Source organism: Engystomops pustulosus, chromosome 1 (genome assembly GCF_040894005.1).
Source record: "Engystomops pustulosus chromosome 1, aEngPut4.maternal, whole genome shotgun sequence".
NCBI classification, from domain to species: Eukaryota; Metazoa; Chordata; class Amphibia; order Anura; family Leptodactylidae; genus Engystomops; species Engystomops pustulosus.
Genome location: NC_092411.1, coordinates 177,490,011 through 177,514,457, shown reverse-complemented (window position 1 = coordinate 177,514,457; position 24,447 = coordinate 177,490,011). Strand labels below are relative to the sequence as shown.

At 40.5% G+C, this 24,447-nt stretch overlaps 1 protein-coding gene across 2 annotated transcripts in view; it reads left to right on the top strand.

Annotated features, from left to right (window-relative positions):
* The window catches only part of ELP1 (elongator acetyltransferase complex subunit 1), a 56,274-nt gene that overhangs the window by 7,600 nt on the left and 24,227 nt on the right, over positions 1–24,447 (top strand). For both annotated transcript variants that reach the window (XM_072113964.1, XM_072113965.1), the window contains exons 5-24: positions 1,005–1,085; positions 1,189–1,274; positions 3,956–4,055; positions 6,084–6,174; positions 9,813–9,936; positions 11,244–11,334; positions 13,461–13,691; positions 14,257–14,427; positions 14,522–14,615; positions 15,678–15,836; positions 17,038–17,147; positions 18,436–18,536; positions 19,101–19,154; positions 19,239–19,344; positions 19,792–19,907; positions 21,962–22,035; positions 23,428–23,506; positions 23,589–23,668; positions 23,795–23,932; positions 24,177–24,262. In XM_072113964.1, coding sequence (XP_071970065.1) covers positions 1,005–1,085; positions 1,189–1,274; positions 3,956–4,055; positions 6,084–6,174; positions 9,813–9,936; positions 11,244–11,334; positions 13,461–13,691; positions 14,257–14,427; positions 14,522–14,615; positions 15,678–15,836; positions 17,038–17,147; positions 18,436–18,536; positions 19,101–19,154; positions 19,239–19,344; positions 19,792–19,907; positions 21,962–22,035; positions 23,428–23,506; positions 23,589–23,668; positions 23,795–23,932; positions 24,177–24,262 — 2,172 coding nt within the window. The remainder of the gene's footprint in view (positions 1–1,004; positions 1,086–1,188; positions 1,275–3,955; positions 4,056–6,083; positions 6,175–9,812; positions 9,937–11,243; positions 11,335–13,460; positions 13,692–14,256; positions 14,428–14,521; positions 14,616–15,677; positions 15,837–17,037; positions 17,148–18,435; positions 18,537–19,100; positions 19,155–19,238; positions 19,345–19,791; positions 19,908–21,961; positions 22,036–23,427; positions 23,507–23,588; positions 23,669–23,794; positions 23,933–24,176; positions 24,263–24,447) is intronic.

Sequence of the window (24,447 nt, the reverse complement as noted above, 5' to 3'; positions counted from 1 at the left end):
TGTCAAATCCACAGCAGTTTACATTAGTAGCAAAGTGTATAGGATTCATACAAAATCCAGTCCATTCTGGGTTAAAAACCTGCAGAAGAGTACCACTGTTAGTCTGGAATCTGCAGCTTTTTATTCATTGCTCAGCAAATAAGACTATCTTCTCCATGAACTTAGACTCAATGCACACAAGTAAGACAATTGTCACTCGTGAAAAACAAATTTTAATATTCTCTCACCCAATCGGCATCCGTTCGTTTTCCGTTTTTCAGACTAGGACATGAACTATTTTTTAACAGAAAAAAAACAGCACTTCGAAAGTTGAATTTATGTCCTAGGAAGGGCATAATTTTACTTGATCTTATCAGTCTTTCCATGAAACTATTCTCAGTTGGTTCAACGTGCCATTTGGCTTCCAAATATGGGATCACAGTTCTGGCAAGAAAGCTAATGTAAAAAAAGAACTGAATTTACATGAATGTAAATTTTACTGTAACATTAGTCAATGGATAAAAAGAACAATACACAATTTTAAACGCTGTGTATTTCCTGGGTATAAGGTTACATTCACAATGCTGTTGCCCGCTGTACCGTAGCACGATGGGCGCACGGCAGCGCAAGGGGAGAGGAGGAGGAAGTGAGCGCTGCTCACCCCCGCCCCTCTCCATAGGGATGTATGTCACACGGCGCCGTAATACGGGAAAAGATAGGGCATGTCCTATCATTTTCCAGGGTATGGAGCGGTACGGTGCGTCTATGGGGGACGTATATCGTCCGTATATATGTCCCCGATGCAGCAGTGTGAATGTAGCCTAAAAAGCCATTTGTGTATTTCTTTTTAACTGTGGCAAAACTGTGCCAATGTGTTGAAATTCACATTTTTGCATTATTTTTTATTTTAGTCATTGACAGATTTGGTAATGTTGGGATTTTGAAATTATTATATTACCAAATTGGCATCCACCAAAAAGACATTTCAAGTCCACACAATTAAGTTTTTATGTGTGTTGTTCTAGGTCAGCAGACCCTTATATTGATGACAAAAGACTTTGAACCTATTGCTGAAATACCAATCCATCAGGAAGATTTTGGAGAAGGTAATTTGAATTCATGTCAAGTGAGCCCTGGATGCATCAAAGTGTTTAAGTGTCTAAGTGAAAGTTTAATCAACGTTCTTTCTGTCTCTTTACCTTTACATAGGAAAATTTATTACAGTAGGCTGGGGCAAAAAAGAGACACAATTTCATGGGTCTGAAGGAAAACAGGCAGCCAGACAGAAAGTAACGGTAATGTATTTTATATTACCTGTATTCTCACTTTAAAGGCGTTTTTCAAATACCATATGCAATAAAAAATAATTTAATTAGCCCACATTCCTCTTTTAAGGATGGTGATGGTGCTTTGGCAATGATCCACCATCACTCTTCATTTCCTATTCTCATATTGAATTTCTGCATTTGATAAGCAGAACAAAAAACTCAGGCTACTCTAGCAGCCTAAACGGTCTTTAGTAGAGGAGTGCTTAGATCCACTTCGTCAAAAATCTCTCCAGTGGGGTGTACAAGAAGGTTAAAACTTAACATTTATTACCCATTTGAGACCAGTTAGTGGTATGGGTAAAGGAAGCCTACCATCACATATGTTGCTATCTGTTGCTAGATTGCCACCTACATTTTAAACCCTAATCTATCTTTAGCAAATACTAGACTATCTAAATAGCATAGTGAACTCTACATTGTATTTTAGAATTGTTTGCCGTTTTGTAAATTCTGTATCATGTCTGCATTTGGTCCAAGAAACTGCTGTCTAAACTGTGTTTGTAATTCTAAACAAAGGTCAGTATTAAAGGGGTATTCCAAGAATATGAACGAAAATCCTAAGCCGCATGCAGATGAAAATCTGCCCACCGGGCCATAGCTTGGCAGGGATACATCCGGTGTCATGGGGAGTAGTAGGGGTGACTCCTCCCCTCTCCATAGAGATACGGCGTACGGGTCGTTACGTGGGGAAAGATGGGACATGTCGCTCTGTGCGGCCTTGCCGTCTATGGGGGCATGTATGTACGTCCGCAAGCTTGTGGCTTTCTAAAGTTACTCTCCCAGAGTTATCTCCCTCTTGTGTTCTGCTCCCAGTGATGATGTAACGGACTGCCCTACTCTGTCACCATAGTAATGATGTACAGGTGGTCCCCTACTTAAGAACACCTGACTTACATACGACCCCTAGTTACAAACGGACCTCTGGATGTTGATAAGTTACTGTACTTTAGTCCTAGACTACAATAAACAGCTTTAACAGTTATCAATGGTGCCTGTAATTAATATTTATTGTTAATCCTGGTTCTTATGACAATCCAACATTTTTAAAATCCAATTGTCATAGAGACCAAAAAAAATTTTTTCTGGGATTACAATTATAAAGTATACATTTCCGACTTGCATACAAATTCAACTTAAGAACAAACCTACAGAACCTATCTTGTATGTAACCCGGGTACTGCCTGTAATGATGGCATCTCACCACAACACTGGTCATACTGATTGCACTGCAACCAACCCACTACAGCCAAACTTAGTGGTGATCACATGACTTGCCCAGGCAGGTGCAGGACATGTGACCAGCGGCCATATTCTATCCTGTGTCTAATCCACAGGGACAAAATGAATGGACTGATTAAGGGCTAGTAGCATTTTAAGTCTTCATTAAATAACAACTATTTTTAAACAACCAATTGCGTACTAGCTTGTATTTTAATGACCTATTTGTATATGAATTATGCTTATTCCTGGAATACCCCTTTAACCCAGTATCTGAGGTATTGATGTTCAAATTCCAGCAAACTGTCATGTTGACAAATATTGAGTTAGCTTTGTTAAAAATATATGTCTAAAGTATCTTGTCATAAAGGGGTTTTCTTTTTAGAGGATATGACTGTTTGGACCTCATGTGATCACCAGAATGTGGATCTGCTAGTGCCCTGAAGTGCTGCATGTAAATTTAGCAGTGGGTGCATTCTTGACCTTTTTACCATTTATCTCTTTCTGACATTTGGTGCAACTTTGTCCTGCAGTGCCATAAAAGGGACTTAAAGGGAACCTGTCAGGCACCTCTAGCTCTTCAAACCAAAGTTCCTACCTCATTTTCTGCAGTGATTTGCTCTCATTTTCTCAGCGACTCCGGTGAAGTATATAATGAATTGCTTCATTATGCATGGTAATCCCGTAAATTGATCCAGCCGGGAATTTTTGCAACACCACCTGCCTCCTCTTTTCTCTAATAAATGTGCCCTAGAGGACAGAGAAGGAAGGGCGTGTTGCAGCTTGATTTAGCTCAAAAACACCCGTTTTACTCAATTCATGTACATTGGGGGTTCATTTTATAATTCACAGGAGCCACTGACTCATTTCAATATCCTCATGCAGAGCAACTCACTACAGTAAATGAAATGGGACATTCAGTTAAGGGGGGGGGGGCTAGATGTGCCTGAGAAGTTCCATTTAGGCACAGGTAGTACATGCTCACCAGCACTTGCTTCCCCCTTCCTGGCATTCCATATGTTGGACCCCCAACATTCTGAAACGTATCCACGTGTCCTGTGAATAGAAATTAAGGGGGAGATTTATCACTGCTTCTATGCCAGTCTTCTGCACAGTGCAAGAATTTGCAATTTAAAATTGTGAATACTCCATGTAGAAGGGTGCAGCGGTCAGTGGCGACGATGGGCACAGGGCCTTCCTGCCACATGCCTGCATTCTTTTTAGAAACCAGCGAGCTGACATTTGCTGGTTTTCACACAAAATTATGCCAGATTGTTTTTGCCCGGTGGCCACGCTGTCCACCAGATATGTCAAGAGGTCTAAGCCTCATGATGTATTTGGGGGGAGGGGGCGCTATCATACGTATGATTTATCTCCCCCTAAGTTTCCTTGGTGGGCACTCACTTTTCATATATTCTGCTTTGTTCTAGAGTGTACAACCTGCTATGCACTGGGATGACCACAGACCTCGTGTTACCTGGAGAGGAGATGGTCAATTGTTCGCAGTGAGTGCGATATGTCCAGAGACAGGTAGGAATACCTGCGTTTAATACTTTTTACGCTTGTTCCAGATTGATGGTTTAACATATGCATTTTGTATACTTCGAGTTTAGGAGCACACTCATTTTCTCACTTCCTGCTGCCCTCTTACATTTCCAGCTGTTTAAACTATTTTTGTATTATCATTATATAACGATCCTTTGGATTGGGCTTCATATTGCCATTTTGTCTGTTACAGAAATCACTATACAGCAGGCACAAAGTCAGGGTGGAATGCAATCTCCTCCAAACAAATTTTTATATACAATATATCCCATATAGAAAGTAAATGGCAATGCACACCAAAATTTATAGCCATATTTAAAAAAAATAAATTCCAGGGGGGTGGGGTTTTGGTGCAGAATTACAGAGCTGTGGAACCATGAGGTGCTCTGGTGAATGAGCCTGAGCACCTCAGGCTAAATCACATTTTTTTATAAAGTCATTTTCTCCAATACAGGAGTCCTGGATTTAGCTGGAACCTGTGCCATCATCCTCTAGATAGAGGTAACGAGCTAGCATAAGAGCGCAGTCTACCACCGATAATCTGGTGGTAGATGTCCTTTAAAATACACATGCATAGGAAAGGAGGACAAGGAGAGACCAGAGTAGTATTTTGTAGGCAAAAATACAGATTTAGGTGGGGTGGTTAGGATAAGGCTCACCAGAGAGAATTGTGCTAATACCAGACACAATACTAGTAGGAAGCTTAAATAGGGCACCAATTGTTGCTGCAGGTTGATAGGATCATCAGAACACCGTACCCACACAGGTCTGGATCAAGTGCATTGGGTAATAGGGTGGTTGTCGCTGCGGTGAACACTGGTAGTCAAAGGAATTCGGAATATTCTTCAAATCTTCAAATCTCTTATCTTGCCTGTAGCTTGTAGATTTAGTCTCCTCACACTGCTGCTTGCTGGTGTGTGTCGTCTTGGAATGGAGGGGAGAGGGACAGGAGTGCAGAGAGGCAATTGGGAGCAGAATGGAGAAGATTTTTGTGTGAAGAATCTGCCATGCCCAACCCGAAGTCAGATAATTTACAGTCGGATCTCGGGGCAACTGAAATTGTATACACCAGGACTGATAAAGATTTTTTTTGAATTACCGTATATACTCTAGTATAAGCCGAAGTTCCTAATTTTACCACAAAAACATATATTTTTTTTACTTGAGTATAAGCCGAGTTTGGGGTTTCGGCACAATTTTTTGTGCTGAAAAACTAGGCTTATACTCGAGTATATATGGTATACCTGTGAAATGCTGTGTTTTTGTTAATCAAATTAGAGAAATGTGTTATTTTGTTATCCTGAGTATATTTAAGAATATTGTCTTCATGGGAATATCTCTTAACTACTCTTCTCCATTAACTGACCCCCTCATCACTGATATCTGACTCTTCTCTGCTTTTTGATGCTCTGCCTCCTAATCATGATAGACCCTGCCTTCTCAGTGACATAAAACTCACTGCAGGCAACCTACTACAGCCAAACATGGTGATGATCACGTGAACTGCCCAGGCATGCAAAGAGCACGTGACCAGCAGCCATTTTCTGTCCTGTGTCTGCTGCAGTGGGAGAAAGGAAGGAAGGGTTCTCAACACCACATAAAAATGTAATAAAAAGCTATTAATAGGTCGCACAGTCCTCAAAATGGTAGCAATGAAAAGGTCAGCTCCATACACCAAAGTACGAAAAAATTATTAGCGTCAGAAAATGGCAAAAAAAATTTCTTTTTCATACACTTTTGTTTTTTTAATTTATCGAAACACAAACAACCTATGTAAATTTTTTATCACCTTCATCACACCGAACCAAAGAATAAAGTAGATCATTTGGAGCGCACAGTGAAAGTTTTAAAAACTGCAAATGCATTATTTTTTTGCCAATTTCACTACATTTGAATTTTTTTCCCCAGCGTTCCAGTACACGACATAGAATAATAAATAATGTCACTGAGAATTAAAATAAGCCGTACATGTGTATTTTTGTCTAAACATCTCTCTTCTGTGTTGGCCCATAGGCTCTCGTAAGGTGAGGGTGTGGAACAGAGAACTATGCTTACAATCTACCAGTGAACCTGTGGATGGCTTAGAGCAGGCTTTGTCATGGAAGTAAGTGTGATCCTGTTCACAACGAATATGGTTATTTTTACTATGTTAAATTGATAAATTTTCTTTGGTTCAAATCGTATACATGTTATTTTATTAACAGTCAATAACAGCACTATAAAGCAATTATACGCACCACTTGACAGGTTTTACTATGCATCTTGGGAACAAAGATAAAAACTGAGGTGCGGGGCCAGGAGCCGTAGTGGATATATGCACCAAAGTATGAGCTCTTGAAGTGATCGAATTCTGACCTAATAAAATCTTCAAAAGTAAATAAATAACTATTTATATGGAGATGCAATAATCTTCATTTATATAAATACACATCAAAATATGTGTTTTTAAATAGCAATAAATATTGACTATAATATAATAATGGCAATAAATATTCACCCTTTTGCGTAAAGGTTACATGACAAGTGTGACGCCGCTCTGCTCCATGGAGTAGCTGCATATGTTTGTTCCAGCCTGTGTGCCCCGTATATAAAGTCCTTACACAAATGGGGGAATATTTGAGCTCCTCTTGCTATTGAAAACACCTGTATTTTTTATGTGGATTTATTTAAATGAAGAGTATTGTAAGGCATCTCCGTGTGATTAGCGCTTTATTTACTTGGGAAGATTTTATCAGGTTGTGGAGACCCGAAGTGTTTGCACTGTTGGCCTAGCCAAGTGATCTTGTTGTGTTATAAGAATTCTGACCTAAACCTGGCCAAAGGCCCCAAAAGATAGCCCTACAAATAGCTCTTTAACCTCTTCACGCTCCGCACCGTACAGCGCAGAGGTGCGGGGGGGATGTATGAAGAGGGCTCACGAACTGAGCCCTCTTGATACAGAGGTGGGGTGTGCTGTATATTGCAGCAAACCCCCACCGCTAATACCCACGGTCGTTGCTTGCATCGATTGTGAATATTTACTCTTCATGTGCCTTCTAATTTTTTTGCCCAAGCAGCGACTTAGGGAGACCTCTCTGAATTCTGCGTACAGTGCCACATGCCACAGTATTTCTGGAAGCGAGGCACTTGAATATTGTAGTGCTGGTGTAGAAATTGTCCAGGTAGAGGTGGTAGCCCTGGTCCAGGACTGGGTGTGCCAAATCCCACAGTATCTTTGCAGTAATCCCCAGGAAGGGGCGGGGCATTCTGGGGCACTATAGTCCTTCCTTTCATATACCCTGAACTTGCAGGTATACCCTGGTGTACTTTTGCACAGCTTATACATCTTCACGCCATACCTTTACCTTGGGCAGGTACTGGCAGAATTGAAGTCTACCTTTAAATTGTATCAGGGACTTGTCTATGGCCACATGTATATAGGAGTGTATGCCTGGGTAAACTTGGCACTAAGAATCTCTTGGTGAGCACTGTCTTGTTGGTGTAATTTTAAAAACTTATGGATGGCTTCAAAGCGCATCCTGCTCATTGCCATGCAGAACATCTGGGTGTGGTACAGAATGTCTGTGCTCCAGGAGTCCCTGATTGATGGCTTCTTTACTATCCCCATAACAATTATTATGCCCCAATACTTCTCCATCTCTGCTGCAGTGACAGGGGTCCACCTGTGGGGTTATGCATAAAATGAAGATGGGTTTGGGGCAATATGCTGTGCAGCATAGAGATTTGTCTGGACTACAATTAAATTCAATAGCTCATCATCAAAAAAGATCATTAAAGTCCACAGCTCTGAGCTCTGTCGTGCCAAATCTAATTCCAGGTTGGCCCAAAAAGTCTGGGACCTGAGGGGTATAATTGTCTGGGGTTACCAATGTGGGGTCAGTGAAAGCCCCAGACACTAGATCCCCCTAGAGGTCCCAAACACTTCTCCCCTAGACGTCCCAGACACTTCTCCAGCATAAACCCTACAGCGCCTTCTCAGGGGTTCTTGCAGGTCACTGGAAGATGAGGAAGAGGCCAACATGTTCTATGCCTCCAACACTGTGTATGTCTTCTGAGACATTGTACACAGAAAAATAAGATTATGTGCACCAGAAAAATTAGATAATATGCACCCAACTACACAGACAAGCCACACAGCTGACACACAGAAAAATTAGGTAAGAGCACCAAACTACACGGATAAACCACCTAGCCCGCACACAGAAAAAAAAATAATAATGTGCACCAAACTATATGGTGAAACCACACAGCCAGCACACAGCAAAGTTAGATAAGTGCACCAAAGTATGGGTACACCTAAGGATGTTCTGGAAAAAAAATACTAGGCACCAAAAAAAAAAAAAAACCTATATGCACTGCACAAAAAAGTGCTACAAATGCACTTTAGCTTGCCCTAAAATGCCCTAACTATTGCTAAAGATACTGTGCAACTCTATTCATACAGCGCACTGAAAAGTGCGTCCAATGCAGGACAACACTAACACAGTGCACTGATGAGTGTGCTTGGGCCCAGAAGGGAAAAACTAAGGTAGATCACACAGGGTATGTACAGGATGCAAGAGGGAACAAACAGGGATCAGACAGTGTAAAAGTGATTTTGGTGTAACAGTAACGCACAGCTCCTCTCTCCAGCGATACCAAACCAAAATAGTGGTGATCCAATTGGCCGGGTGACGTAAATAGGAGGTTCTCCTGCCTACGTCATGTGACAAGATGACATGCAATTCACTGGGCGCGCTGGCGCCGTACTTATATGGTCCAGAGTGCCAAGGGTTTAATAGTTAAATTATTTTTTTTTCTATAGCAGCAATAGCTGAAAATCAACATTTTTCCAATATACATCCGTTACCTTAGGATTGCAGCTCTTTATCTTCTAATATCTTGCTTTCTGCCTCTCTTCCTTTCGCCCTGTACACTGTTTATCATGATGAAAACGTAGTTGCAGGGTCAGCAGGTCAAGGGTCAGCGGGAGGTGGAGGGGGCTATACAATGAGCTCCTTCTTTTTTTGCACATTAATTACAGGAAGGAGCTGAAAAATATCTTTGTTCTAACCTGCCTACAGTCTGGACTCACATTCCCACACACAGTCCACCCCCCCCCCCTTGCAGCTTCTTTATCAGGAATATAGTATCATCTGTATCATCCAACTGTTTCTCTCTAGGCTTTGACTAGGCTACAGTCGGGTCAGTGAACAGAATAATGGATGGTAGGCACTGCAGTATGATACAGATGTTGTGTCTCTTCCCCTCTTGGATGTCAGAAGCTGCTTCCTTACGGGTTTTTGTACCACCCATCCCTCACTGTCTTGTAAAGTGGGGAGAGTGATGGCATCTGCTGAATAGCCTGGCTGACGCATCAATTTTATCTGATGTGTGTGTAGTAGGCTGTAGTAGACTATAGATCTCTCTCTGCCACAGCGCATATGTTGTGTGTGTCGGATTGAATCTGTGTGCTAAAGTTACTGTAACTGTAATGCATCAATATTAACTTTTAAGTGATTCGGGAGTAATATACATTTATATATATCGCACAAAGATGAGATTCTAGGTGCCAGTGAACCAAAGTTATAGCTCTTAGAATCCAGGACGTATCTCACCCAGTGAGGAGTTATAGGATATGTCCTTGGCAGAGAGAGGGTGTAATGTGTATAAAATGAATAATAAGTGTTCTTCTTATTGAGCAAATGTAAATGTACTCCTGGGACAATCTCTTTAACATTGCCTTTCTGTTATATTTGTAAGGCCTTCAGGTAGCTTGATTGCCTCTAGTCAGACCAAACCAAACAAACATGATGTGGTTTTCTTTGAGAAAAATGGACTTTTACATGGAGAGTTCACACTACCTTTCGCAAAAGGAGAAGTACAGGTAAGCTAGAAACAAACTGTTAACTGATGTATATGTGATGTTCTTTGACATCACTGACAGACTTTTGCTGGATTGACTGTTCGGCCACTAATCGGGCAATATGTCCTGGCAGGGGTCGCACTAACATTTTTCCAGAAGGGTAATAATACTCCTTTCACCATTTTTGAGGAGTAATTTCAGCCTAGGAGGAGTATGACATTTTCAGTAATACAAATATATAACTCCTAGTCGTATAAGTGTTAATAGACAAATGTTCCATACGACTATTCGTATTCTGTAATGTCTTATTGTCTTATTATATTTGTATGTGTCCCCTATGACTTGTAAACCGCTTTGAAATATGAAGGTGCTATATAAATAAAGATTATTATTATTATAGACGTCTATTTTGCCTCAGACACCCTCAACACAGCGGCCGCAGGCGGTCCCCACACAATGCCCCAGGGCTGACGCCGGCCTCAGAAACCCTCCACACAGGCGGGTCGATGCCAGCCCCAAACCCCAACAGAGTGGGCTGGGGATGACACCGCTACATTTATTTCATTTATCTTTGGGGGATTGAGGGCATAGCTTTTTATTTAACTGTTTTATTTTTTCCATTTTTCTTTTATTACAATTTCTATTTTACAGGGGCACAGGTGTTTTCTAATAATCCTATATATATAGATATCTGTTTTCTGTGATCTAATGGTAACAGCCCATTGTATCACTGTTATCAGTGATCTGTATACAGAGACATGCATATAGAATCTTCCCAGCATGCCTCTCACTGTATACAGGGGCTGCTGTTAAACCTGGGGGATAATATCAGCCCCCCCTGTCACATTACAGGATTGGGCTTTCACAGACAGCTCAATCTTGTTCATGACTTTTTGAGCACAATCGCACACAGCCACTGGGATGGGCGGAGCTACTCACTGCTCCAGCCTGCAGCCGATGTAGAACGTCATGTGACCTGAGCACAACTTTCCATTGAAGCCGAAAGATGGTTGGTGCAGGAGAGGAGAGGGCAGCACTATATTGTGGGTGTTGCCGAGTGGTGCGGGCGTGAGCTGCGATTTTGCGCCGGCAGAAATTCACCAAGCGTATTTATACGCATGATGGTTTTTTTGGGTTATCGCGATCTCTGTGTCCGGGTCAGGTGGCTGAACCCAACCATCGGGTCTGCTCATCTGTAGTCATGGACAATAAGGATCGTTATTCATATTCATACAATTACTCAGGTATACACAAGTATGAATGGCTTTCCCAGCTATTAAAAACAAAAGTCTATAACATATTTTTGCTTTCTATTATCTTTGGATCAGGTGAGAGAACTCCTGTGGAATTCTGATTCAACTGTCTTAGCTCTTTGGCTTCAAGATAATGGCAAGGAAGATATAAAGCCAAATACTTATGGTAAATAGAATATTGACTTTACTGAATGTCTGATGAATTCTTTAACCACTAGCCTACCACTGTACCGGACTTTATATGTCACTGTGGTAGGCATATAACTGTGAGTCACTACATATAAAGGGCATCTCATTATGTTGCCAGTGGAAGAAGAACTGCAGTGTGATCTAGACATCTGAGATCACACTGCAAGCCTCTCTGTATCCTAGGGAATCCCTTGTTTGGGATCAGGATTGAAACCCTCTAGTCTAGACATCATGGGCAAGAACATTACCAGTGAGCTATTTGCTACACTGTTGGCTTTGGAAGGATTTACTAACTAAGAGCTTTATTACTGCTGCACTCCATTACAAACCAAATATACTGATAATATATAGAGATGAAACCCTCTATATATCACATTATTCTTATTTTTATAATGCCTATAATTAGTACAATAAAATGTAATCACTAAATATAAATGGTTAAAAATAGTTATAGTACTTGGCTTAAAAAAATTATTCTTGCAAAGCTCCATACACTACCTATCATTGCACATTGCGTGTGTATTTGCAGCAGATTTATTTTCATCAAATCCAACAGATGGGGGAGCTAAGGATATGGGCACCAAATCCAAATGCCACTGTAAAATCCTGTGCCCAAAATGGAAATCTCAAAAAATACTAATTGATACTATATTCACAAACAATTATGAATATTAAATAGATTTTATTAGTTAAACAGTGCATAGCCACATATAAAACAAGCAAAGTGCCGTAGAGAATATAAAGAATCCGTATGGAATAAGGGACCTAGTAACTAAAGGCAGAGGACAGCTATATATAAGCCTTAGCTTATTAACATGGACAGCTCAAAACAGTACTAGAAAGTCATTACCATACCAGGATACAGGGTGTGCACTGTGTAGCCCCTGTTAAACAACATGTTTAATGTCAGTGTAGTGTCTCCCTTCAAAGTTCAAGTGTTCCCTGAGTTATTACCTGAATCCAGATGTGAAAGTTAAGACTTTTTAAAAAAGTTGCAAATTTTGCCGCAAACCTATGGCTGCTTAGACACTAGCTTTTAACTGATTGAGACTTTTGGTTAGTTTTTGCGACTTTAGTCTTTAGTGAATGCGGCTTTTTAAAACAAAACGCCACATGTATCAAAAAGGAAAAAAATGTAAGATACATCTGACCAGCAGAAAAGGCTAGAAAAGTCACAAAAAAACTGATGGACAACACACTTATGATACATGTGCCCCAAAGTCTATATTGAAAAGGATATATAATATATTTATGTTGAACTCGAAATATAATAGTTACATGCAGTTATTGCCCAAAGTGATAAAATGGCCTAGTAACGATCGGGTAGATATTCCAGTAATGAAGTGATTAAGTTCATATAACCACTTTACTTGCTTTAAGGGGATTGATGATCTCACGGAGGATGTTACTGTTTGGTTGGAAGGTAGAAACACCCCCAATGGTTGGTGAAAGGGAAAACAGGATGACATCCTTAATGTTGGCGGAGAGATTACTTTGCAAAGTTGCTTGGGGAAAGGCATCATGTTAGATTAAATATGGAATTGATGGACTAATAATGCATGGATGGATGGGGGGGGGCAGGTTAGGGGGAAATTACATCTTAAATCATTTTTTATTGTTTAATTTTTTTTTTACCTGCATGATCTGGATGGATGGGAGGAATTGGACCCTTCATATTTATATAAAGTACATTTTTTATAAGGGAAATTATAATATAATTAATATATATGTATTTAATAATAAGATGAATAAAGATCTATGTTTTATCTTAAGATCTAATGTATGATGTTTCATATTTGAACACGGGAGAGAACACGACTAAGATCGCACATCTTTACAGATTCTTCATGTATTGTCAAATATTGCACATTTCTGCAGCCAGCACAGGAGATGCTGCAGTTACAGAAAAATATACTGTGCTTTTGTTACATGGAGCCCCCGTGATAAACTCAAGTGTCCTATTATAATTTTTCCTATCATTGTCTAACCACAGTTAAGTAGTTATCATTATCATTTGTACATGTTTTGCCTCTATTCTGTTTTCATTTCATAACCTGATGCTAAACATATATGAAACATTTGGCATATGTTGTTCCTTTTTAGTTCAACTCTGGGTGGTTGGAAATTATCATTGGTACCTGAAACAGAGTTTACATTTTGGGAATGAGGATGAAAAGAAAGTGCTATCAGTAATGTGGGACCCTGAGATCTCATACAGACTACATGTTGTATGTAGCGGATGGCAGTACTTGTGCTATGACTGGACCTGGAGTACATACTGCAGTGGAGGGAATGGTGCAGGAGGACAGACTGATGTGGCTGTTATTGATGGTGGTAAGATGTCATTTATTTTGTTCTGCATTTACCGTATGTACTTGAGTATAAGCCGACCCGAGTATAAGCAGAGGCACCTAATTTTACCACCAAAACCTGGGAAAACCTATTGACTCGAATATAAGCCGGGGGTGGGAAATGCATTGGTCACAGCCTCCCAATATAGCCAGGAAGCCCGCTTTAGTATATAGCCAGCCAGCTCCTTGGAGTATATAGCCAGCCAGCCAGCCCCCTGGAATATATAGCCTGCCATCTCCTTGAAGTATATAGCTAGCTGGGCCCCAGTTTGCCCGCCACAAAAAAATAAATAACCTAAGTACTCACTTAGTTCTGTATAAGCCACTTTATTCTGACAGAATAAAAATAGATTTTTATTATTTATATAACTGTGCTTTATTTTTTTTATTGCCAAAGTTGAAGAGCTATGCAATATATTTCAGACGCATAACAATATTGAGATCTTCCTGTAGTATATATGCAGTATAGCTGAATTGTATGTACTTTTTGAGTGGAACTATATTTTCATGACCACAATAACAATAAAAAATTTTCCTTTCTTACACAGATAAGGTTTTGGTGACGTCCTTTGATCAGTCTGTGGTACCACCTCCGATGTGTACATTTCACATGCAGTTCCCTTGTGCTGTGAATCATGTTGCTTTCTATACAGATCCTGAAAAGAGCAGTGACTTTGCAGTCCTGGATGCTGACAATACACTTTATATCTGCAGATATGGTTTGTAATTCATTTCTAAACTTTTATTCTGTTGCCTAATATTTCAAAATCTTAGAAATGTGCAGCTGTCTTTATCTTTTCTTTATTTTTACAGGAATTGATGCAGATAAAGATTCTAATGTGAAAGCAGTACCAGGAAATGGCTACAAACTACTTACTAGAATGCCAGCACTAGAAAAGAAATGCAGGTAAATGTGTGTGCAGAAGTCTTGTGCAGTGGTGGCATTCACTCTCTGTGGGCATCCAAGCTTTCACACCAAACAGGATCCAAAGCTTCTTCCTGCAGTCCCAGTCCCAATTTTAAACCAACACACTGCCTGAAATGTGAGAATGTGCTGGGTTTCCCTTAGATACGGATATGTCTTTTTTTTAACATGATACATATGTAACATATGTCCATCAAATTCATACAAGGAAAGGGAAAATAAGGGATGTAAAGTAACAAAATTCTATATTCTAACTTAACCATCAATTGCTTAATAAAGAGAACCTGTCACCACACTAATCCCTACGAGCCCACTCCATGCATCTGGCACCACAGCAAGACACCAGATGCATGTAGTGGGCAGAACAGACTGACTGCAGGAAGTGGGGTTGTCTGACTGCATCCCACAAAGGAATAAAATATGATTTTTCATTCAAGCTTCAAACGAGAAATATTCTTAAAAGGGGCATATATCGGTATATGGTTTCCAGGGGGCATATATATTACAGAGGAAGGTACTGTTTGTGGGCTTTGGGGTTTAGAGCCCCTCTGTGTTACAGCTTCACAGGCTGTTGCAGTGTGCAAGGACCCCCCCACTGTGTGCTGAAAATTCCTCTACTGCAGTGATATTACATCAAGCTGAGGAAGGAGTGCCAAATAGATTTCCTTTAAACATATTGGGCCAAATATATTTACAGTAAAACATACAAGGAAGAACTGCATTACCATTAACTGGAGAACCAATTCACAGACCAGAAGTCTAAAAATTAGTTGGAAAGTATAAGAGATTGAAAATGTCTTTGAGGTTATCAGGTATTCGGGGTATTTTTATAAACGTTTAAGCCACAAATGTAGCATAATAAAAAATTAATACAATTTACCTTGTTCTCATGGGTCTAATGCAGTGATGGGCCTTATTTGCATCAGTGCTCAGCTGCTGATAAACAGCACCAGTCAATGGTTCTCAAAATATGTATAAAAACATGTTCTTTTTAATATTGTTTTTACTACTAGGTCCTTCAAACAATTTTTCTTTGTTTTGTAGAGTTCAAGTACCATCATGTACCACACATCCTCTTTGCTTCCGCCATCTTACATGGGTGGCGGATTACACTTTTTTGGTTGTCATTCAGGAAGCAAATGCAAGTCAATCAGCTGTTTACCTGATGAAGATTACAGTAGATGAGCAGACTGTTCATGTCCAGTATGTAAACCTTTAAGCTATTTTGTGTACCGTGTATACCCGAGTATAAGCTGAGACCCCCAATTTTACCACCAAAAGCTTGGAAAACCTATTGGCCAGTCTGCGCCCAGTAGCATATGGCCAGTCTGCGCCCAGTAGCATATGGCCAGTCTGCCCCCAGTAGCATATAGCCAGTCTGCCCCCAGTAGCATATAGCCAGTCTGCCCCCAGAAGCGTACGGCCGGCCAGCCCCCACGTCGCGTACGGCCGGCCAGCCCCCGCGTCGCGTACGGCCGGCCAGCCCCCACGTCGCGTACGGCCGGCCAGCCCCCACGCCGGGTACGGCCGGCCAGCCCCCACAAAAACGTACATACTCGCCCTGCGGCGCCCCAATGCTCGGCGTGGCTCCTGATGGCTCCTCTTTGGTCTTCTCCTTGCTGTATTAGCCGTCAGAGACGCGTCCACGCTATCTGCCAGCCAGCGCACACTATGACGCCATCAGCAGCGCTCCTGCCACATCATAGTGTGCGCCGGCCGGCAGCCCCCACGCCGCGTACAGCCGGCCAGCCCCCACAAAAACGTACATACTCGCCCTGCGGCGCCCCAATGCTCGGCGTGGCTCCTGATGGCTCCTCTTTGGTCTTCTCCTTGCTGTATTAGCCGTCAGAGACGCGTCCACGCTATCTGCCAGCCAGCGCACACTATGACGCCATCAGCAGCGCTCCTGCCACATCATAGTGTGCGCCGGCCGGCAGCCCCCACGCCGCGTACAGCCGGCCAGCCCCCACAAAAACGTACATACTCGCCCTGCGGCGCCCCAATGCTCGGCGTGGCTCCTGATGGCTCCTCTTTGGTCTTCTCCTTGCTGTATTAGCCGTCAGAGACGCGTCCACGCTATCTGCCAGCCAGCACACACTATGACGCCATCGGCAGCGCTCCCGCCACATCATAGTTTGCGCCGGCCGGCAGATCTCGCGGATGCGTCTCTGCCGGCTAGTACAGCAAGGAGAAGAAACAAGAGGAGCTGTGCCGAACATCAAGGACGCCAGAGGGTGAGTATGGAAGTTTTTTTTTTTTAATTGACTCATGTATAAGCTAAGCTAAGGTAGATTTTTCAGCACATTATTGTGTTGAAAAACTTTGCTTATACACAAGTATATACGATTTGTGATATATGCACTGTTATCATGTTATTTATGTATTTTATTTTTCTTTTTACAAGTGAGCCTTCAGTCACTGTTAATGGGCATATAATCAGTGTGTCCTATAGTGCGAAGACCAAGACATGTGCTCTGCAAACCGCCAATGGACAAATCTGGAAGTATGTTTGGGGTGAGTATGGACTGCAAATAAAAGGTATTATTGCTGTTGTTTTTTAACACCTTAAGGACAAAGCACTTTTTAAAATTTTCCATGCAAAACTTTTTGTATAATTTTATCTGACATATGATAGCTTGTTTTACAACAGTAAAAGTTGTATTTTCCAATGGCTTCATCTTTAGAATAAACTTAAGGAAATTTACCATCAAACTCAAGCATAGATCCATTTGCTTGTAGATCCAGGCACCGTGATGTGGTAATCTTCTTGTATTTGTTATCCATTATGCTAATAAGCCTGCAGGACTACTGGGGCAGTTCCCAGAGACCTTCCGTGCTGCAGATTCACAGGCTGTTGCACTGTACATGGAGCACTTCCCCCTTCCACTGTGTGCTGAAACTTCCTGTGCTGCAGTGAGATTATTTCAGGCAGCGGAAGCCAAGCTGCCTGAAGTAATGGAGGGGGAGAATGAGATGGTCTCACAGCCTGTTTCCCCATGCAAAGTTGCGCAGGCGCGTGTGTGCCCGAGAGCTCGGTGACGTCACCAGCTCTAAGGCACTTCAGAATCAGCCGCACGCATGGTCGCGCTCATGGTGCGCTGTGCCGTAATCTGGTGCGCCAAAACGGCTTTTAATATAAGGTATAAAACAGCAATCGGGGGTTTCTTGCATTAATGAAAATATGCTCCAGCACCAGCTCACCCTGAGCTGGTGCCATGCATCTGTGGGTTAGAACTACCACTTTTAAGTGTTAGGTTTCCTTTAAAGGGAACCTGTCACCAGGGACCTCACTTTCACTAAAGACAGGTTGCAAAAGCCCATTACAGCTGCATTACAAATATGTTTTTCTGCTTTCTCTAAGCATTTGCATTACAATATAATTGTGTGATATAACATACCTTGCACCCTGACAGAATCCTCTGTTTAGACAAGACACATGTTGTTTTTTGAAATGCATCCAAAGGGCTTGTACTGTGGGGCCTAAAATATTGTTTCAATTGGTACTGTATTGGGGTACACCCAACTTTTTTATCGCATTTTGTTGTGGGGGGGATAACATTTTTTGTTTATGCCTTAGGTCTTTGTTTCATCAAGAAGCTAATTTGCATAAGGATTTTACATTTCATTTTCTTTAAATTGAAAGATGTAGTGGAAATAGACATGTTGTCGAAAGGTTATAACAAAAAAAAAAAAAAAGAAGAAAACTCCCAGTAATATACTTACGTTCAAATTAACAATTCCTATTTAATACTATCTTTGCTGTCATTACATGGAATAAAGATTAATATTTTAATCTTTTTAGAACCAACACCAGTCCTAGATTCCTGGAAAGATAAATTGGGGCAAGACGTGAAGTTTCAACCACCTTGTGTTCAGACTGCCATCGTAGAAATAAATGGAGAGGTACGGTAATACAAAGCTTTGTTTGACATGAATATATGACCAGGGGTAAAACCTGCAGTAAGTGTATATTTCTCTGTGTTTCCGAGGGTTTCCATCTAGTTACTAAGGCAGGGGCCCCAAATCCTTTTTATCTCATGAATGTGAAAAATGGAAGTATGAATTGACCCATAAGTCTAGATTGTGTACAGCTGTTTATTTACAGTTTAGTCTAAGCAAGGCCGAGCTCTGTTTCTCCACTGTACTAGTTGGTCCTTCAGCACCGCATGGCATGCCAAGGTGCCATGGTTGGGAAATTATTGATCTATCTATAATGGTCAGAACGGCAATACATTATAATATTAAAATGTCTGCCGCAAATCATGAATTTGGCGCCCTCTGCATACTACACAGGCAAACTGCATGTTTTTAGTAAATGTTCCCCAGTATGTATGTAGAATTCCACATTTTTTAATCGAAACAACTGTACAGATGGAGTAAAGATAAATCTCTTACTACATACTGCTGATGAGAAAAAAAATAGCAAAGAATTCTAAGTCCATCGATTGTCCATCCTTTTCCTTGCAGGAATCTGTTTTGGGCATAACAGACAGATCTCGCTTATTCATAAATAATTTGCTGGTAAGTGTTTCTATTTTTCTTTATTGCTTTAGCATTTTGTATTTCTACATTCTAAACTTTTTTTTAATGCAATCCATAAAACAGGTGGCTGCAAATATCACATCCTTTGCCATATATGATGACTTCCTGCTCTTAACTACCCACTCTCATACCTGCAGATGTATGTCGCTAAGAAATACATCAATGAAGGGTGAATATGTCTTATCATTGTCTCAAAGACTGTATGTTAAGCCTTTGTGGACCAGCCTGTTTTTGACCTTTAGTACAAAGTATTTTGACCTTCACATCAGGATGTTCCCCAATCTAGTCAGTTATCACCTGTCCCTAGAGATGTGTGGAACTTGGCATCCACAATAAGTTTGAACAGCTGTTACAGAAACCCTGCAGTGATGGCACCCATCACATCACCTGCATAATTACCTTAGCATAACATCTAGGTAAGCAAAGAATCTACTCACCTGGACATACAGGTATGCTAAGGTGCAGGGAGTAGATATATTAGTAGTATATTGCCAAAATTTGTTAGTCGTTATGTACACAGATCAAATTTTTTTAATTGTGTTGATGCTTTGTTTGTGGTAATTTTCTGCAACATTATTCTCAAAAACCTTATCTTGTTCCTGCTGTAAATCGGTAGATCTAGAAGCAGATCTTAATGGCACATCAAATTCTAATGATGAGACTGTTCGCAAAGTGGAAAGAGGATCTCGCATTGTTACTGTAGTTCCACAGGACACCAAAGTGATCTTACAGGTTAGCTTCTGGTTCAGCATGTTGCAGCTATTTTATAAGATGGCAATATACCGTATTATATAATAGAAAAAAAGAGAACTTGGAATGGCACTCACTAATAATTGGCTCAAAACTGACTGCCCGCTATCTTTTGACGACGGGCTCTGCAGGTCCAAAGTCTGTAGCAATGTCTTTTACCGTCCCTGCAGATTGTGCTGCCAGAGCAGAAGGGGATCTCTGGCTGTCTGAGACCGCAAAAGACCCTAGGGGGAAGGAGGATGCAGTTTATTACCGGTTCTGTGTTTTCCTTTCATCACTGCATAACACTGAAGTAGCGCTATGCAGTGAATACAGGAGCCGAAAATGCCACAGAGTCTGCGAAGGTTAAAGCATTTTTCCCTGTAACTGGGGCCCTTTCCCACTTACAGTAGAAAACGTGTAAGAAAAAAAAAAAGTTAAAATTTCCCACATGGCTCTTTTATGATCTCACAGTCGACATGTAAAGTAAAAAAAAACACAGATGAAATATTAATATTGTGAAAAAGACATGAATATTTCATAATAAAATAGAAAAAAAGTTCTCTGCGCTCCAACCCCAAGACTATACATATATTTATATAAAATTCACCATCACACACAATGGAACTTTGGTAACTTTGAGTTAATATGAAAATAAAAAATATATTCTTTACATTACAGAACAAGCCTTTTGTTTGTTGATTTAAGGTACCGCATAAAAAAAAACAGTACATGAAAATCTGCTAAAAATTCCCAAGTCAGTAAAGCGTTTTCAGGCCTCCTCATTAAGGGGTTTTCCCATGAAGAAAAGTTTCTTATATGTACTCAGCATAACAAAATAACAGTCTCTAATTCACTAGTATTGACAAAAATACAGCATTTCACAGATATAATTCTAAACCTGTCTCTATCAGTCCTGCTGTACACAATTTCAGTTGCCTCTAGACACGACCCTGTAACTTAGGGGTTGGTCTGCCATCTTGGATTTCTGTGTGAGATAGTAATGGGTCTTCGCGAATGAGCTGACTTATTCGTGTGAACAACGTAAACCCTGTCACTAAACGGCTCCCGACGCCCCCCTTTAACCTAATAAAATCAGGTTAAAAGTGATGTGATGTGGGGTGACTGACTGGCCTGGGGCCCCCTGCACGGCGCTCACAGACACTCACTGATTACTTTCCAGATGAGTGATCTGGGGGAAGGGGGAGGCGGGTACATATCTGTGAGATGTAGCAGAGCTAACAGTGTAAAAGTCTGTCATGCTTCTGTCTGTTATTCCTCTGTGTAATCTCATGTATCTCATTCTCACTGATCTGTCTCATCTCTCTTTCTATGTGTCAGTGTGTTAGTACAATGTCAGAAGCTAGATGAAAGTGTATATAAACCTGTACCCTGATAATGTAACCACAGTGTCACAGAAATAGATGGATAATACAGTATTGTGTCTTCTAGAGAGTGATAGGAAGTAAAACTGCAATAACACTGAGTAACGTTGTAAAGTAAGGGGTTAAAATAATCTTTATTGTGTTAACATCATTAGGGGATTGAGATGTGAGAATTTTCTTTTGTGGGAAAACCCCTTTAAGTAAGGATGTGAAAAAAAACTAAACTGTTTCAGGTTTCTGATGACTGATACAAAGCATCAGACGGGATATGGTTCGACATTCTACTTCTAACTCTCCAGTCGAATCCCTGGCTGCTACAGTAATCAATAATATAGGCAGATGCAAAACTCGAAACTTTAAAAGATCCAACCCTGCTGTGATTTAAGAGATGCACCATCGTGCTTATCTGTTTTGAGGATCACAGGTCCTCAATAAGTCAGTTGTAGTAACTTTAGTTACTTATAAAGTATTGAAAGTATTTTTTTTTTTTTTATCAAACCTGCAATTCCAGGGTTATAATATGATAAAGGGTTTAGAAGGTGTACCCATTTTTTTCTTATGAGCTCATCCTTTAAGCACTATGTTTTTGATCACAATACAATGCTAGTCCAGTTTACATTTTGCAAAGAAGATTGGTTGTTGACTTTTTAATATATTTTATTTTCAATTTAGATGCCACGGGGCAATTTAGAAACCGTTCACCACAGGGCTCTTGTATTGGCACAGATCCGCAAGTGGCTGAATAGGTGAGGAATCTTAAGCAGGTTGTTTTAATATACATTGTGAATGAGATTTATAGAACTTCTGCCCTATTTTGGTTTTAGAAAGTTAATTATAACTCAGTTAAAAAAGCATTTTATATTCAACTCGCTCCTGCATTACAATCATGGGCACATCCCCTTTCTCCTAGTCCCTGCAAACAGAGGCTGCAATAGTGTCCGCACAAGACCACTGCAGCCAGTTGCTAGCTTTAGGGGTTTTGTCATCATTGCAGTCTCTGTTTGAAATTGGAGACAGTGAGCAATGGCAGCCTAATGCAAGACTGGAGCTTTGGAGAGAAGTATAAGGTTTGTTTGTTTTTTTTTTTTTAAACTTCACTAGCAACCTGGACAAGACCCTTGACAAAGCCCTATTATAGTTTCCTTCATATAGACATTTACATGATAAGAAAGTTGTGATATTTCAGTCTGTTATTTATTAAGTAACATTTGTTGTATATCACTTAAAACTTTTATCGCAAATAGCTCACCTTTCAGCAAACTTTGTAGATATTAGAAGTGCAGTGTGTACGTGACGAGTAACACTGATTCTGTTCATTATGTAATATTTAACTCCTTAGGCCACCATGACATTGAGGAACGTCATGATGAGCTTCTGTTTGGGCCACCATGACATTCCTAAATGTCATGTGGATCGCACAGGCTCAGAAGCAGAGCCTGGGCGATCCGTGCAAGAGGCCGGATGTATGTGACAGCCGAGCCTCAGCATGATCAGCATGGTTCGCAATAGTTGTGATCCCCCGTCTGTTTAACCCTTTAGGCGCCACAGTCAAACATGACTGCAGCACCTAAAAGGGTTACCTATCTCTCCACCCGCCGATCGGCCACCCCCGCGCTGAGAATGGGGGTGCCGATCATCTCCGCAGCGGGCCTGGGGTCCGATGAAGGACCCCAGGGCTGCCTTGTCCTAACTGCATGCTAAATCGGACCCAGCAGTGCAGTTGTCAGTCTATGCATTTGCATAGACTATGAATTTGACTGTAGATCCCGACACATACCTTCATTAGGCTTGATACTCTGAAATTCTAGCAAATAAAGACATTTCTTAGCCTCCAGCACAATAGTTACCTTCCCTCCCCTTCAGGAGCCCGGTGATGTCACGCAGGATGCATGCTTAGTTATTAGCCGAAAGGCGCTCTGTGTTATGTACACAGAGTGCATGAGGCTAAGAAATGTTTTTTACAAAGTCTTTTTTACTGGAATCGCAGTTTCAAGCCTAATGAAGATTTTTTGCCAGTCTACATGAAGACTTGAAGAGGTTTTTTTAAATGCATTCTGAATCAAAATGAGCCACATGTAAACAATGAAGTAAAAAATGAGTCTGAAATTCTCACTATGCAACATATATTTTTTTTCTAGTTGCCTGTATAGAGAAGCTTTTGAATGTATGCGGAAACTTCGAATTAACTTGAACTTATTATATGATCACAATCCACAGGTTTGTGCTTCCTCATTTCTTACCTTTTATTGATTTAGCTACCTGTAGCAATAAGAAATAATCATCACTTCTTTTGTTGTAGGCTTTCTTGGATAATGTGGATTTATTTGTAAGGCAGATTGATTCTGTAAATTATATAAACTTATTTCTGACAGAAATCAAGTAAGTAAATCTAGATGCAAAAAATGATGATTGTTTGCTATTCAAGTATATCAAGTAAATGAGATTTGTGAAGTACTGTATTTACCTGGTTTTAGCTGTGATTTCTAATGGTGTCTCTGTTTACAGAGAGGAGGATGTAACAACCACAATGTACCCCACACATTCTGCTTCCTCAGTACCTTCTGCCCAGAAATCTGGAGCCAAGAAGGTTGACATAATCTGTGATGTAATGAGGGCAGCCATGGAAAAATTGAATCCTCAAAAGTATGTGCGATTTGCTAATATTTTTTTTGGTTTTCTGAACAATTGTTGACATGATGAACTGTGTATGTGCTACCAGCCGTGGATAATGGTTTATGTTACTGATGCTAAAATGTATCCTCATACATCATCTGCTAGCATTCTAAAGTATATGTTTCATCCACATCAAGCCTCATACCATTTTCTTGCAATACAATTTATCTATTTTATTTATATATTGTGCAGTAACACTTTATCTCTTGTTTAGATACTGTTTATCAATACTCACATCTTATGTCAGGAAGACAGCTCCAGAGCTAGAAACTGCCCTTCAGAAAGTCCATGAGCTTAGAGGTAAAATTTTACAGATGCCGTTTTCTTCATCCGAAATTTGTAGTACGTTTACAGATCAATAATAAAGCAGGAGTATGGTGTAATTGGACAATTATCTAAATTTGAAAGGCATTTCTAGGATTCATATATCTGACAGATGTGTTATAAAATAAAAAATATGTTGTAAACCTTATTGAGCATGTAAC